The 18,634-nt window shown below is 29.0% G+C and overlaps 1 protein-coding gene across 1 annotated transcript in view; it reads right to left on the bottom strand.

Annotated features, from left to right (window-relative positions):
- Positions 1-4,683: 4,683 nt before the first annotated feature.
- Positions 4,684-18,634, bottom strand: part of LOC126733929 (uncharacterized) — a 36,479-nt gene continuing 22,528 nt past the window's right edge. The window contains exon 6 of the mRNA XM_050437416.1: positions 4,684-5,259. Coding sequence (XP_050293373.1) covers positions 5,031-5,259 — 229 coding nt within the window. The 3' untranslated portion in view covers positions 4,684-5,030. The remainder of the gene's footprint in view (positions 5,260-18,634) is intronic.

Below are 18,634 nucleotides of genomic sequence, written 5' to 3'. Positions count from 1 at the left end.
AAATGTTAATTAGGAAATTAGAACGGTTAGGCCTTAAACATAATGTATTGAAGTGGTTTCAATCTTATCTAAGTGGTAGAGTTCAGCGAGTCATGTACAAAAATAGTTCATCTGAAAGTGTTAATGTAAAGCATGGTGTGCCGCAGAGAACGGTCTTGGGCACCTTGCTATTTTTATTGTATGTCAACGATATGGTGGAGGTAGTGCGGGGGTGTAATGTGGTGTTGTTTGCGGACGATACAATGTTATATGTGGTGGGTAAAGACATTCATCAACTGCAACAGGTCATGAAAGTTGAACTCAATAACTTATTCATCTGGCTCTGTAGAAATAAATTAAGTTTAAATGCAAGTAAATCTAAGTTTTGTATATTTGGCAAGAAATCTAGATTAAGTTTTATAGACATGCGCAATATACAGATTTTTGTGAATGGGGAAAGTATTTTGTATGCCAACGAAATTTAATATTTGGGAACAATTTTTGATGCCAATCTGAATTTCCATGCTCATGCAGATTATGTAAAGAGAAAATTTTCAAAAAAATTTGTCAATGTACATCAAATTAAAACTTTACAACGCCATTGCTCTTCCTCATTTACAGTTCTGTTCAACATTATTGTTTAACTTGCCACAGTATAGAATTGACCAACTAGAAAGAATTCAAAATAGGGCTATGAGACTGATTCTAAATTGTAATCGATACACGCCTGTTGTCTCTATGTTGGGTGTCCTAGATATGTTGTCTGTACATCAAAGTACAACAAAGTTTTGTATAACGTTTATTTGTTTAGTTTTAAATTAAAACATCAGATGCTCCCCGATTATATTTGTAATAAATTAAGAGTTTTTGGAGATATACATAACTATAATACGAGAAATCGTATAGACTTCATACTAGTCGACAGATGTAACACAACCCAAATGCATAATTCAGTTCTATACAAATGCTTAATTCTATTTAACAACTTGCCTGCTAACATCAAAAATTGTATTACTTTGAATCAATTCAGAGGGCTCTTGAGAAAATTTATTATAAATAAGTAAAATTGTGTTTGTTATTTTATTATGTTATTTTAATTATGTAGTTTAGTTTTAGTTTATATTAAGTTTTACTATAGTATGCATTGTTTCCGCCCCAATCATCATCTTGATTCTGGGTTTATCTGTTGACTGGGTATTTTTGGGCCAACCGAGATACTGATTACAGCTTCTTGGAACTACCGAAGCATTTCTAAGTGTTACACGGGGGTACCAATGTGTCTGGTCAGCAAGGTCAACCAAGTTCCAAATGTGTGTCATCGGCTCCTTGCAACCGAACCGACTCGATCAACCTGAGTCGACATTATTTTTATTATTATAAGGCAAACAACAATTAACTGTGCTTTTAATAAGTGGAGCGAGGAAATAATGTTTAGGTTAAGTTTAGTTTTAATTTATGGTCTACCTCTGACAGGATATTTCTGGAACCGGGATGCTGTTTCTGGATTACCGAGACCATCCATGGACAAACCGGAGTGTCCTGATACAGATATAGCCAACTTACACTTTTAGTTTATTTTTCATTTATGTTTTTATTGAATGTAGCTTCTTGCTAAATAAAGATATCATTTATTTATTTATTTATTTGGAATTAGTTAAAAAAATTGAAGTGTGTAGATAACCCTAAACAATTGTTAATTCTATTTCTTTTCAGAATTAACAAAACAATAATAATTTAAATTTTGAGGCAATTTATTTGAGGCTATATCATTTAGCAAATTACAGATAATAAGAGTGGATAGAAATTATAACAATTTCTTGTTGTAACTATCGATTATTAAACCTAAATATTTTTTTCTATATTCTCTTTTCATTGATTTCAATGATTTTTATTAAATCACTATACTAATTTTTAACTCTTCTGACTCATTTTTGATTAATATAAATAAAAGAAAGAGCATAAGGACCTAAAAAAATCTTAATAATTTTGGATTAATAAACCTTAACAATTTTTAAAATCAAACCTTTTCATAACAATTTGTAGTTGAAAGAAGTAATCTAATATTTTTAATTTTCTGTGTTAATGAACCTTAATAATTCTGGGTTTTTATAGGAAATATATTTTTTTCATATTTCCTTCTTAAAGCAATTTTGGCTTTTTATGCAAAACAATTTTTAAAATGATCTTTTTGTAATAATTTAATCTAAATAGAATATTCCTATTAATTCTTAATAAATTCTAAGTAAGTTAATTCTTATATTTAATATACAGGGTGATTTTTAAGTTGATACTTTTTTTTTAACTGTGTATAGAACTCGGTAAAATAAACATTTTTTTCAAATAACTTTATTCAAAAAAACGAAATAAAAAAAAATGTATTGCCAAAATGTTATAAAATGAGTCCAATACGGTCCTCTCTAATTTAAATAAGTTGTTCAAAGTTGTACCATTAACTTCAACATAACGATTTGCTCGACGTAACCACCGTAACGGCACGCAATAGAGAAATCGGTTTTTGTCTGTTGCCGCAGCCTGCTCAATACGTGCTATTAGTTCTTCTTGTGTGTCGATAGGCGTCTTAAAAACTAAACTTTTCATATACCCCCACAAAAAAAGTCACATGGATTTTTTGGTGGCCATGCAACTGGTCCATTTCGGCCAATCCACCGATTTGGGTAGCTTATATCCAAAAATTCACTCACTTCTCGTCTAAAATGGGCAGGTTCTCCATCCTTCAGGAGCCATATAGCTTGCCTGATATTCATTGGCACGTCTTCTAACAGAACAGGCCGATTATTTTGCAAAAAGTCCAAATAAACATCGCCCGTCAAATGGTCTGGTAAGATAAATGGTCCAACAAGTATCCCATTCACAATTCCTGCCCACACATTAGCAGAAAAGCGGTGTTGAAAATTGATTCTGCGAATTGCATGGGAATTATCAACAGACCAAAAATGCGTAGTTCGAAAATTGTTAATTCCGTTTCGGGTGAATGTTGCCTCATCCATGGCTAAAATTTTGTTTGAAAAATGTTGATCATTTTCATGTTGTTGTAGGAACTATTCGCAAAACTGAACTCTGCGAGGGAAGTCTTCAGGCAGTAGCGCTTGGACACGTTGAACGTGAAAGGGATTAAATTGATTCTCGCGCAATGTTGTCCATACTTTTGTTTGACTTATTCATGGATGATGAACATTTTCAGGTCTCCGTCCTCTTCCTGCATGTCCTCCACGATGTTCCCGTAAATCGCCAGGATCCCTAGTCCGTTGAATAAGATTTATGAAACTTCTGGGTGTAGGATGATTCCGCAAAGGAAAGCGGTCTACGTATAATACCGAAGCAGCAGCAGCACTTTGAAGACACTCTCCATAAATAAGCAACATATCCACAAGTTGATTGTTTTCATAACGATGTGCCATTTTTAGGATTTGCAAATTTAAAATTAACAGCAATAAACCAAAAGTGTCTAAGACTAACTGATCGGTACAATGCGTGATCGATAATACAAAAATTCGAGCAAAAACTACACATAAACAGACGATGAAAAACAGACCCATATTCACTTTTTTTATTCTGTATGTCCCTTGTTTTTGAGTGTATCGAAAAAAGTTATTTGAAAAAAATGTGTATTTTACCGAGTTCTATACACAGTTAAAAAAAAGTTTCAACTTAAAAATCACCCTGTATATGCGAATCATAACAATTTCTTACAAAAATTTTGGAAAGCATTTATTGTTAGTTGCATTTCTGCTCCCAATATGTTTTTGTAAACTGTAATCAATACAAATTTTCTATCCTAAAACAATTTACTTATACGTAATATGGATTTGTAGATAATACGAGCCTTTGAGAGTTTTAACAATTTCTTCTAACGACTTATTAACGGATAAATAAACCAAAACAATTTTTACCATGTGATTTTCTTATTACAATTTTATTTAAAAAAATCATAACAATTTTTATTTTTATTTTTGGCACCTGATAATAATTTGTATAAATTGAATCAATTTTTTCAATGATTCTTATTGATTTGCTCTACTAATTTTGTACCCCTTTGACTAATTTTCCATTAATAAAAATAATAAAATCGTTGTCAATACCAACCACCTAAGCATTTTCAGTAAATTATTATCCAAATCTAAGCCTTTAGTCCGGCACCGTGATAATTAATCATTAATTTATCCCCGATAATTGCATTATCATTAGCCTGCATGTATATTCATGAACGTATGGTACTGCGATGGGCGGAATAATCAAATAATAATTATATAATATCCGACCGCGCGGTGATAATATTCTCATTTATCATAAATGGGAGCGAGAGAGATAAAATAGAAACTAGTTTTTAGAGGAAAATAAATAAATATCAATTCGGTTATTTAACATGAAACAAATTTTGTAGCAGCGAGGGCTATTATGAAATTGATATGCCAATGAAAATTTAGGTTTTTGCTGGAAAAATTCGTTTTTTTTAATAAAAAAAACGCTTTGATATTTGCTTTTAATTCCAAAACTTTTAATTAAATTAAAAATGTTTGTTACGCTTTTTTTCAGTTTTTTTTTTCCAATTTATGAATAATATTTTTTTATGTGAAAAAAAAACATCAAGATTCTTTAAAAAGCCAGTTTATTTAGCTCATATTAAATTTTACAAAATTTAGATCAAATATCGAAAAAACAATAATATAACCTATTTTTAACACATTTTGTTCAACTTAAGCAAATATTTTTTTCATTAAAGTAATAATAATTTTTAACTAAAACAGTATCGCAAAATTAAAAAAATAATAAAAATTTAAATTTTATATAAATTGTTTGGACATTTATTTACAAATCGAAGGGAACACGAATTCTGAAACAGCAATCTTATGTAAACTTGCAATAATATTTTAATTACAAATTGTTTATATGCAAATATTCACGACTTAAATAATTAGTGTTACTTATTATTATTATTAAATAATTAGGCATGATAGACACAACTTTTTTTAAATAAAACATTAATTTAAACTTAATTCTATACACATAATTAACTACGAATTTTTCATCCCTTACTTCCTCCCTCCACCACCAGAAGTCCCTTGTGAGGGACTCATGGTATTACTATTAGCCGAATCATTTTCAGATCCTTTATTAGGGATATCAGTGGTGGTAGAAGGTCTACCATAGAGGTAACTTGTGTATCTATATCCAGAATCGTAGTCGTATGTAGAAGGATATCTGGATCTACTGGAACCAGTTCCATATTGTGATCCGTAGCCATTGCCATAGCCTCCATATCTGAAATGTAAATATACTTCTTAAAATAATGATTTTTAATAAGATTAAAATCGATTTCGAAGGAAAAGACTTATCCTAAGCGGCGCTGTAAATTTAAATCCTTAAAACCAAAATAAATTAAAAGTTTTCTCTAAATGTTCAGCGGGAATTTGGATACAGCGCAAAGGATTTAGGTAAAACGTATGGATATCCCTTATCCTCTTATACTTTTCCCATTATTGGCTATTTATTAGGCTTTTTGGAATATATTCGTAAAGTTTAAATTGGTTCCACTTCCTCGGGGATCGATCGGGAATTCGGCACTAAACGGGGGATAAACTCGCGGGAAAAATGCCGGAATTTTATTTCGTTCACGTCGGTTAATATGGGTTTTAAATATGAAAAATATTTACAAGGGTTTTTAAAGAGTTATTGTTTAAGCCTTTAGGTCTTTCATGATAATTTTTAAATTTAAATTAACGAATTAATCGAGAATTCATATGGATTTTGAACAAAAAAACAAAAATTAATTAGGCATATAGTTGTTTGCATACTTTATCAACTTTTTGCTACATTGACGGTTTAAAAAGAATACATTTTAAAATATTTATTCAAGCATAACCTATTTCCTCATGACTCACATATTATAATTTTAATTAGAAAACTTTCTCCATATGTTCATGTGACAATGATAGTAACGTCTAAATGATGCATATTATATCAGTCTGTCTAAATGAAGCATATATCTTAGCTAATAAATGGCAAATTGTCTACCAAAATGTTATGTATAACTAACATATATACGTATCTTGAATTTATTTTCTTTGACTTATTTAATAACTACATTTTAAGAACTAGGTGCAGAAATTTTTGCACAATTTTCAAAATTTGATCACATAAACTTAAAAAAAAATGGATTATTTATTCATTATAATTTTATATGGAAAACGCAAACTAATATTAATGCTTTTCCAATTAATTACCATATTTCCTAAGAATCAACTAAGTAATACATGACAAAATATTTATCGGTTTAACTCGAACGTAGTCACTCTCAGGAATATTTCAACACTAATTCCTCTGACCCAATTTACCTTTTTTTATTTTAAATATTAACATAAATTTTCAAGGTTTAAAAAAACAAAAAAATTGTACATTTTCCATTGTCTCGTTTCAATTTTTCCCTGTTTCCATTTTACACGGATCCCAAGTCTGACGAGTCATGGCGAACAGGAAGATATAAATGGCACAGAGAGCGTTTTTGTGTTTTATGGAAATTCGTTAAAATACCAAACATTAAACGCTCCCATCCCCTCTCACCCCTCGATTAAAAAAAAATGTTTTATCCGTTTAACATGTACGAGCGATTCCGGAGTTTTTTTTTGCCTGATATACTTCAGTTGGATATATTGACAATAGGAAAATCTAAAAATTTATTACCTTTTTACAATAATAATTAATAGTGCCAATATTGAACAGTATAATTAATTTAAATAATTCATATGCCAAATTTGAATATTTACATGAATCGTTATTACGTCAAACAAAAATTCATTTGGGAAAAAGGATTTTTAAATGCAATTGAAAAAAAAATTAATCCAAAATGGATATTTTAGTTAATCCATAGTCGCTTTTTTCCTGTATAGTTTCCATATCCAATCGGTATAATGTTTTTTAAATTGAATCTCTTTTATTTGAATAAATTTAAATAATAATTTAGCTTTTACCAGCGAGGCCAGTTAATACCAATTTTAATTTATCACTTATTCAATTTACAGAAATTTTTGTTGTTTTTTTTTACTTTTTAATATTCAAAAAATCATTTACGTTTTACCCATCATTTTTTTTATGAACCCTTGAAGTATGCTTTCAAACTTCATAAATCGCATTATATATGCTTATTAAAATGTGCACAACTTTATAGGTCACGACTCACGTTTGAATAATTTTTAATTGAAATTTATAAGTAATTTTCATATATAGAACTATTTTGGCATCTATATAAGGTTTTTATCGGTTATAACCAAAATTGTAAGACACTTTTAACAAAAATTTTGAGCCAAGTACTAAATGAATAAAATTTTAAAAAATGAAGGGTTTAAATAATTTATAATGATAAATACAAAACTTGTAGAAAATTAAAGAATAAACCATATATTCTAATGATTATAAACTATACATTTTAATATCTTTTTTAATAGTAATTACTTGGCAGAACTTTATAGAATGCGATCTACGAATTGTATAAATATGCATAAGTTAAGAAAACGCTACTTTTTTATTTTTTTTTATTTGAATATAGTTTTTATTAATTTTAATAATTTTCAATCACTTCCCTGTTTTTTTTTAAAAAAAATAAAAATAATTTTGAATATAATTAGATTTAAACTTTCGGACAATTATTATTACGTAATTTCTATTTATCACATTTGTTTGTCATTTTTCGACCTCTTAATACTCAAATTAAAAATTAAAAATTATTGCAATTTTATTTGTGATTTTTTTAAAACACTTTAACCCGTTTTTAAATTAATTTTAAAATTCCTGTTTGGTCCTCACTAAAATAATTAAATATAATATTTGAAATAGGGTAATTTAGATCCCTAATTTTACATATTTTTTGGTTACATAATCTATATTAATTTTTTTGTGCGACGAATTATTTGTCGAGTGTACATTTACAAGTTTTTCTCTATATATTACGGTTTAAAATTAGTTATTATTGCGTTATTTTTGCGTAATCTTTCTATAGGAGAAAAGCCTTAGTCGTAAGCTTCAGTCGTAGCCTATAAAATTACACAACAAAAATCAATTGCAAAATCACAATATATATACTTAAAAATATTAACTGTGCAAAGATTTAAGGACCCACATATACATCATTTTGAATTATAAGCTATAAAGTTAAAAAACTCATTAAAATTAATTATTTCCTGAAATTTATTTAATAAATTTTTTATTTGGCATAACTTTATAGCATACGATTTATGGATTTTTAGGCAAATATAATTAATATTTCAAAAACTGTAGGGTTTAAAAAACGCTGTTTTATTCTCTTTTTTTAAGTCTTAAAATTTTTTTTTATAATTGTACTCACTTCCCCATTCTGATTAAAAATATAAAATTAAAATAAGTTTGTAAATAATTGAATTCAAGCTTCTAGAGAATTATTTATAGGTGATTAATAACACGTATTTTTTGTTTATTACTTCTATACTTATAATTAATATTTGTGCATAACTTTATAGGTCAAGACATCCGTTAAGTAATTTTTAAAGAAAATTGTTTATTTATTTCCAATTATTGCACTACTTTGGCGATAGCACTTGAAAATGTGAACTACACTAAATAAATAATATTACCATAAATAAGGGTTTATTAAATATTATATAATACGAAATACAAAACTTGTGGACCAACTACAAATTACTTTTATTTCTCTGAGTTTTATTTAACAATTTAACCATATTACTTCTTTATTATTAGTAAATATTTTGCATGATTTGTTTTGATTATTTTAATAAATTCATAATTGTTATATTATTTATGCTTAACTTTATAGGATATGATTTACGAATTTATTAGTGCGTAATTTTTATTAATCCTTCATTAAATTTTTGATAATATCACATTTTTTTTTTTGATCAATAAAGAATCAAATTGAAAATTAAAATTCATTTTAATTTCATCTGTGATTCTTTTTTTAAAACCCTTTGAAGTAAGTATTTAAATTAAATTTAGAATTTTTATTTCATCATATTTCTTTATTTATTCATTATTTCATTCATATATTCATTATATCATTCATATATTTATTTTTTTTGTTACATAATTTGTATATACTTTATCGTTCTAAAAAATTATCATATTGAACATAATATTAGTCAGAAACATTTCTTGTAATTAAGGTTTTTTATTGTCATTATTTTTTTTATATTTTTACATAATACTTAAATTAAACAACCCACATTTTCTTCTCGACCTGCGTTTATTTTCCAATGCCTATTTTTAAATGTTTCTGATTAATGCTCTCTTAAAGAATAATAAAATTGAATAAAATGAGAGAATCAACTACAAATTATATTTATTTTCCTGAAATGTATTTAACAACTTAACCATTTAATTAACTTTTTCATAAATAGTAAATATTTGGTATAATTCTTTTGATTAAATTAATATTTTCTTAATAATTCTGCACAACTTTATAAGATCCGATTTACGGATTCTTAGGCGAACCTAATTGATGTTATAAAAATTTGTAATTGAGTTAAGAAAATGCTTTTTTTTAACTCTTTATATTTTTTTTCAATGTTAATAAATTGTTTATAAAATTTTAATATTTTCCCTCGCTTCTCTAATCTGATTAAATATATTAAACTGAAATATTTTAGTAAATAATTTAAGAGAAACTTTTGGCTATTATAACCCGGTATTTTCGTGATCTACTTGATGAGAACAATCCGCTGGTATAGTTAGTTCGAATCCCAAAAAAAAAAATGTTTCTGAAAAAATCCAAACGGGGGGGTATACCCGAAAAATGAAAAAACCCAAACTTTAAAGGCCGATATCTCGGCTTCTATGGGAGCTATGGAGAAAATTCTAACGGTTTTGTCTTAGTTTCGCCGTTCTGAATTCAACGAGACCATCCGCAAGGACGTAGCTTTTACGATAGCCGAGATATGGCATTTTTGGATGCCCATTTTTGACCTCAAAAACGAGGTCAAAAAGTGACAATTTCCGAATTTTCAAAGTGCTCTCATTCCCTTATTTTTGATTGAATCCTGTTATAACCCGGTATTTTTGTGATCTACTTAATGAGAAGAATCCGCTGGTATAGTTAGTTCAAATTCGAAAAAAAAAAAAAAAATTTCTGAAAAAATCCAAACGGGGGGGTATACCCGAAAAATGAAAAAACCCAAACTTTAAAGGCCGATATCTCGGCTTCTATGGGAGCTATCGGGAAAATTCCAACGGTTTTGTCTTAGTTTCGCCGTTCTGAATCCAACGAGACCATCCGCAAGGACGTAGCTTTTACGATAGCCGAGATATGGCATTTTTGATGCCCATTTTTGGCCTCAAAAACGGACGTCGAAAACGACTTTTTCAGGATTTTCAAAGTGCTCTCATTCCCTTAGTTCTGCTCGGATCCTGTTATAACCCGGTGTTTTCGTAATCTAGGTGACCCAAATAAGACGCTGGTATACTTAGTTTGATTTCGACAAAAATCAATTTTTGGTGAAAAAATTCGATACGGGGGGGTATACCCGAAAAATTAAAAATTCCAAACTTTAAATGTCGATATCTCGGCTTCTATGGAAGCTATCGAGAAAATTCCAACGGTTTTGTCTTAGTTTCGTCGTTCTGAATCCAACGAGACCATCCGCAATGTCGTAGCTTTTACGATAGCCGAGATATAGCATTTTTGATGCCCATTTTTGGCCTCAAAAACGGACGTCGAAAACGCCTTTTTCAGGATTTTCAAAGTGCTCTCATTCCCTTAGTTCTGCTCGGATCCTGTTATAACCCGGTGTTTTCGTAATCTAGGTGACCCAAATAAGACGCTGGTATACTTAGTTTGATTTAAAAAAAAATCAATTTTTGTGAAAAAATTCGATACGGGGGGGTATACCCGAAAAATGAAAAATTCCAAACTTTGAATATCGATATCTCGGCTTCTATGGACGCTATCGAGAAAATTCTAACTATTTTGTCTTAGTTTCGTCGTTCCGAATCCAACGAAACCATCCGCAAGCTCGTAGCTTTTACGATAGCTGAGATATGGCATTTTTGATGCCCATTTTTGGCCTCAAAAACGAGGTCAAAAAGTGACAATTTCCAAATTTTTAAAGTGCTTTCATTCTCCTATTTTTGATTGAATCCTGTTATAACCCGGTATTTTCTAACAATTTCCGAATTTTCAAAGTGCTCTCATTCCCTTATTTCTGATCGAATCCTGTTATAACCTGGTATTTTCGTGATCTACTTAATGAGAAGAAGCCGCTGGTATAGTTAGTTCGAATTCGAAAAAAAAAATTCTGAAAAAATCCAAATGGGGGGGATACCCGAAAAATGAAAAAACCCAAACTTTAAAGGCCGATATCTCGGCTTCTATGGAAGCTATGGGGAAATTACAACGGTTTTGTCTTAGTTTCGCCGTTCTGAATTCAACGAGATCATCCGCAAGGTCGTAGCTTTTACGATAGCCGAGATATAGCATTTTTGATGCCCATTTTTGGCCTCAAAATAGGACGTCGAAAACGATTTTTTCAGGATTTTCAAAGTGCTCTCATTCCCTTAGTTCTGCTCGGATCCTATTATAACCCGGTGTTTTCGTAATCTAGGTGACCCAAATAAGACGCTGGTATACTTAGTTTGATTTCAAAAAACATCAATTTTTGTGAAAAAATTCGATACGGGAGGGTATACCCGAAAAATGAAAAATTCCAAACTTTGAATATCGATATCTCGGCTTCTATGGACGCTATCGAGAAAATTCTAAATGTTTTGTCTTAGTTTCGTCGTTCTGAATCCAACCGCAAGCTCGTAGCTCTTACGATAGCTGAGATATGGCATTTTTGATGCCCATTTTTGGCCTCAAAAACGAGGTCAAAAAGTGACAATTTCCAAATTTTCAAAGTGCTTTCATTCCCCTATTTTTGATTGAATCCTGTTATAACCCGGTATTTTCGTGATCTACTTAATGAGAAAAATCCGCTGGTATAGTTAGTTCGAATTCGAAAAAAAACATTTTCTGAAAAAATCCAAACGGGGGGGTATACCCGAAAAATGAAAAAAACCTAACTTTAAAGGCCGATATCTCGGCTTCTATGGGAGCTATGGGGAAAATTTCAACAGTTTTGTCTTAGTTTCACCATTCTGAATCCAACGAGACCATCCGCAAGGTCATAGATATGGCATTTTTGATGCATAAAAGATGTAGAAAAACGTCAATTGCCTGGGATAAACCAAACAGCTGGAGATAAGGAAACCTACATTTAACTGCATTGAAGAAAGAACATTAAAGAATACCGGGCAAAATAAATTAAAAAGTACATTAAATATCTTAAGAGAAAAAACTTAACATACCTGGAAAATGTACTTTGAGCTCCAGTACCAGGAAGAAATAAATAATTATATAAAATGAACAATTGCATGAACGTTCTGTATTTTGTGGGAGATACAGAAATGTTCCTCGAGTACAACTGTCTAGATGTACCTGGAAAAATATTTTTTGATTTCTTCCGTGTACTTCCAGGGACACATAAAATGTCTCAGAAAAAATAAAAAATAACTTTTTTCTCAAACTGCTAGGGAAAAAGTAAATCCTTGAATTGCCTAACAAAACTGCTTCTAAGAAAGGAAAAATAAATTTAATTTCTTCAAAAGCCGATTTTTTGCACATTTTAAGACCCTTGAAGCAGTTTTTAAACTCTACAAACAAAATGGCACGCACATTAAAACAGCTAATAGATAACTGCACAAAATACGAGCAAATTCATATTGAGCATACAAAAAAGAAAATCTAAAAATATCTCAATTAGGCAATGTCTATGTCTATTGCGGTAAAAAAAGTTTAATCCGGTAACGGTAAAATTTTTATATTTATGCAATAACGCCAAATAAATTTCCTATATCGCATGTTTATTTAAGGCATTTGTGGTTTATTATATCATTAAAAATTTTAATGTCCATTTAAGTTTATATTTATTTTATTTTTCTGTATGTTTTTGAATATCTCGAAACAGTACAATTGACGCATATCCAACAGCTAACAATCCAAAAATAATCTGTTGGGTATAATTTATTTTTACCATAGATGATTTTAATTTTCCATTTTTCAATCGTGGCTAAAGTTCTTAAATGCACTTCACCCACTCGATGAACCATATGTTAAGTAACTTTGAACAAACGCACTATAGAGTATTAATAGACAAAAAGTAGACCCTTTAATCTTCGTTGTTACATCTCTAACATGACCATCCCATTTTAACTATTTACGTGAACACAAGGATAACTTACTGACTCAGTTTAAGGAATTTTATATTTTATCATCATTTTTCGTTCAAAATTGCTTATGTAACCACTATTGTACCATGTATCATATCCTTTGTATAAAAAATGCGTTCTTTCTGATTCTACATTAAAAAATGGTGGTTTCCATATAAAAAATATATTGATAAAATATAGTGTATATTTAATTTCCACGTAGAAAAACCTAAAATATTAAAACCGATGGGTTCGGGCATTTATTTCAGAAACAGTCCATTTCATTTTTATTTAATTTGTCCGCTACTTTCCGGATGCACTGTATAAGGTGAATAAGAGAGGATTTCCATCAACATTTACCTGGTGTTTTCTCCCCTTTAAATAGGTACTCAGCAAATCAAAAGTTTGACTCCTTATTCTATAAAGTGTTAATTTGGAAAATAGAGTCTAATGACATGCCGTATCAAAATCAATACACATTATAACGGCTCAGAATTATAATATATATAAATTATTTTTTGTATAGCTTTCTAGGTATATTTGCCTTTCCTAAAACCTAATTGGAGTTCCGATATTATATTATGTTTATTAAGAAATCTAATAATTCTCTCTTTCATTAGGCACTCAATAATCTTTGTAAAAGTAGAAAGAAGCTTAACAAGCCCAAAGTTTTCAACCTTTGTTTTCTCTCTATAGATATCCGGAAACTTTAGGAACTAATAGCAAAAAAATCAGTTCTCTCCCAAAAGTGGAAATAGTTATAATCAACAAAGACTCGAAACTAATCCACCTATTCCGTCAATATTTAGCAACTCCTTGGAAGTTCGCGGTATTGCTAAGTTTGTCGGGTGGATCCTGGGTAACTCCCATTAGAGCCATTGTGTTTCCAAACATTAACCGCAGCTAGGCCCTCCGTTCGGTAATCCCGTTTTCCTCGATAAGCTTTCCCGACGCTGCCACGGTCCGAATTAATTTCGAAACAATCTCTGAGCTCTGGCCCCGAATAATCTCGTCTTTATCTTGACCGCAGACAATTGAAACAAAACTGCTAATCACAGCTAATTTTGGGAAAACTAATCGCGGACTATGTCTGCCGGAAATTACGTAGGAAATTAAGGAATTAGCGTTGACGGTTCGGTTATTTAGATGAATTGTAGAACGGTTTTATAGAGATTACTTTAATTTACCCTTTTGTGCCACATGTCTAGTTAAAATAATAAAAAAAGATGGTTTAGGTAAGTTCTATTAAGTGACTAGTGAAAGAGATAATTATTAGTTTTCTTAATAAATATAATATAATATAGGATCTCCAATTTGGTTTTAGAGAAGGCAAATTAAAACACCTCTTATTTTATTTTTTGATATTCGATCTGGTTAACTTTAAATTTGATAAACTGTAAATAGTTACCATCGGTAGATATTCACGTAACATATGGATTGATCGTAATGGTAAATCGCACCATGGTTTAAAAATGCATAATTAAAATCGTTTATGGTTAAAATAAATTACATGCAATATATATGATGGTTAATTTTTTGATAAAGAGATTTAAAAAGGAGGTAGAAGTATTGATTTAGAACCAGGTATTTAAATTTTTAATGATTTAATAATCCTTAAATACCCTAAATAAATATATACAATATAGAAAATTTCTGTAGTGATATTAGATAAATATAACAACTTTAGAGTTACCCGATTGAACTTTCTTTACCGGAATAGATATAGTTAAGTTACTTATTTTATTGGTATTACGTCACATATAGCAAAAATCAATTTAGAAATTACATCTCACACGATCAAAAAAATTGAAAAGAAGAAGAAAATAGACTTATTTACGTGTTTAAAAGAAATATGAACTCAAATCTATAATGATACCGTTCGATATACCTAATTTAATTTATATTCAATAACTTTTAAATATATTAATATACTTGAGGTATAATAGATTTGTTATATATCTAGGAGCTAAGGTTTAATCTATTAATCTCTTAGCTCGTTTCTTCTTTTCAATACCCTACCTAATTTTGTTATGAATATTAAAATTAAAAAACGATAAAAACAACAAGAAAACCTACTTTTTAAAAAATACCTAATTTGAACCAACGTTTCGGTAGTTATATCTATCTATCAAGGTAACTAAAGTAAAATTAAATTAAAAATATAAACAAAATATACTTATCATGCAAATTTCCTGCTATATAATATCTTCAGAACTGCTTCCTAATTCGACGATACTTTAAATACTTTTTTTTATATAAATTCACGGTTTATTATTAGTTTGACAAACTGTTTTGAAAGATAACAAAAAATTCAAAGGTTACTTCTTTAAAATTAAAGGGTGGTGATCTTAATGTAAATTAATGATAGAAAATATATAAATTGAATATATGAATTTTGAGAATACTTGTTCTACCTCTCCTTTTAGCAAAGGAATCCACGTATTAAAATCAACGGAACAAGTAGCTAAGCATTTATCTTCATTTAACATTATAAATGCACTTTTCTTTAGTTTACGTAATTTTGAATTTGATTTTTTTGCTAAAATTAAGGAAGCATTCCAGTTTATTCTATGGTTACTGTCGACTGCATGTTGTGTAATTTTGGATTTTTGAAAATCATTGTTTTTTATGTATGATTTATGTTCATTAATTCTTTTTGGTAATGGTATACAGGTTTCACCTATGTAAAATCTACCACAAGTACAAGTTATATTAAATATTACATTTTTATTAAATTAATTTTTATGAAAGGTTTAGTTTTTGTTGAATGTGTTTGTGATTTAAAAATAGTTCTCATATTAATTTTTTTACCAATTCTTTTTATCTTATCAGAAAAATCCTGGAATAAAGATTTGTCGTAAAAATTGGTTGATTCAGTTTTATACGTGGATTATCAAACTTTCTTTGGGATAATTATTTTGTATTAAGATATTTTTAATAAAATCTTTTTCAGTTGTTAAATATTGATTATTGCAAATAATGTTTGCACGGTTATATAAACTTTTAACCACTCCTCTTTTTACCATTATTGGATGATTAGAATTCAAATTAAGATATCTATTAGTATGAGTTGGTTTACGGTAAATTCTAGTTTCAAAATTGTGTAAATCTTTTTTAATTAAAATATCAAAAAAAGCAAGCTGACCATCAGCCTCCTTTTTAAGAGCAAATTTTATAGTAGAATCTTTGGAGTTATTGTGATTTAAAAAATGTATAAGATCTATTTCGTTATGGTGATATATTAAAAAAAATTTCATCAAAATATCGCCACCATATTTTAGGTTTTTTCATCAAATGTATTAATAATTTCAGATTCAAAATTGTCCATACATATATTACTTAAAATTGATAAAAGAGGAGAACCCATAGCCATACCAAAGTTTTGTTGATAAAATTCATTATTGTATTTGAAATAAGTAGTTTTTAAACAATAGGTTAAAAATTCTAAAATTGTACTAACGCTTAGCGTTCTACGTTTTGCTAAATTATTATCATTCTCTAATTTATTTTAAACAATATATAAAGTTTTGTCAACAGGAACATTAGTAAAAAGACTTGTAACATCAAAACTTACCAATAGATCATAAGGGTTAAATGAAATTGTCGAAAGTTTTTGAGAATTTTTAATGTAAAAACCAAAATTATTAGTGTAATTTTTTATTTCTCAACTTGTGCGCATGTGAGATAGTAATTTCTAAATAGGTTTTTGCTATAACTTATTATGAATTTGTCACAACAATACAGATTTTACATAGATAAGTGGTTGACTAAGATATTTTTAGATTTTTTTATGCTTAAAATGTAATTGTTTGTATTTACAAGTAACAAGCACTTGTGAAACCAATAACAGAAAATTACTGCATTTAGTTTTGAAAAGCTTGTGAAATAGCCTGAAAATGTAATTGCTTTCAAGGAGCTGAAATTATCTTTTCCAGACTTTCGAAAGCAGTTATTTAAGGTTGTTAAGGTATTAATTTTTTTTTCATGTAGTTGCTGAAACATGTGTTTTCAAAAATACTGAAATAATTTTTAATTTTTTCTGATGCACCCACCGACTGCTTGAAAAAAAAAATTCACCGTTTTTTTAAGCGTCTGAAAGAGACCAGAAAGTATTTTTTTAACGAGTTCCAATCCAGCAAGATCCAAATTTTTTCCAGGCTCACTAATAGCCAAATGAATTCTAGAACTTCATAAAATTCAAACCTTTTTCCTTTAAAGTTTCTTAAATAGAAGCAGTAAAAGATTTTGTTTTAAGATCTGAAAATATTTTTTAGAGTTGAAAATATTATTTATAATTATTAAATAAACGTAATCTTCCATAAGATCCAGAAACCAAAAACTGTGTTCCTTAACTTCACTTAAACAATTTTTTTTTTACTTCCAGACCGTAAAAAAGTGTATATATCTTCAAGTCCAAGATATCCTTTCTTAAGATCAAAAGTTAAGTTTTTAATTTATTCCATTAATATTTCGGTTCTTCCAAGTAGTTAAACGCAATTTAACAAAAACTAAATGTACGTATGATATTTTCGTTCATTCCAAGCAAATGAAGACTAAGTATGTATCTTTTTCTGGCATTCCAAGTTTTTTTTTTCTTACGATATTTAATGTAGTTTTAAATTTATTTCGGGCCGTTATCATTTAATTTTGTGTCTCTTTAGTGCAGTTGACTTTAATCTTCCAAGCAAACGAAAAAACCAAAATTCTACGTAAATTCAGTACCTTTTCCTTAAGATCAATCAATCATATGCTTTATTGTCAAAAAGTTACAAAATTTTGTAGACAAAGCTAATAAAAAGAAAAACATATAAAAACAAAACAAAACAAAACACACAAAATGAAAAAATAAAAATAAATATACAAACAAAATAAATACATGCATAAATGTACAAAAACAATGTACCTGGTCAATATACATCATGATGTATAAAATGTCAATAAATATAAACACAATAGTCAATAACAGTAAATTAATTAAATACAGAATGAAAGTGCAATTTATTTACTAATAAAAATTAATATATTCTCTATTTTAAGATATAAAAAGAGCCAGTATGTGTGTGATACCCAAAAAGTTATCCTAGAAAAAAATCCTCCACTGCATACAACGCTTTTTCCAGAAAGTACGCCTTCAGAGTATTATGAAACCGAGGAAAAGAAGTAATTGATTTAATTTCCAAAGACAAATGATTATGCATCTTTTTGGCTCTGTATAGAATAGAGCTTTTTACTAATTCGGACCGAGGGGTTTTCAGATAAAGATCACTGCGTTGCGAAGTGAATAATTGTGAGACGGCCTACTTGGCATTTCTGTCTTATGTTTGCGTACTAAGCAAATAGATTCCAATATGAATAAAGAGGGGAGAGTAAGTATCTTATATTTTTTAAGATTTCTTGACAGTGAGCTCTG

This window comes from Anthonomus grandis, chromosome 3, assembly GCF_022605725.1.
Source record: "Anthonomus grandis grandis chromosome 3, icAntGran1.3, whole genome shotgun sequence".
Classification (NCBI taxonomy): Eukaryota; Metazoa; Arthropoda; class Insecta; order Coleoptera; family Curculionidae; genus Anthonomus; species Anthonomus grandis.
Note: the sequence above shows the minus strand (reverse complement) of the source record. Positions and strands in the feature narration are given on the sequence as shown.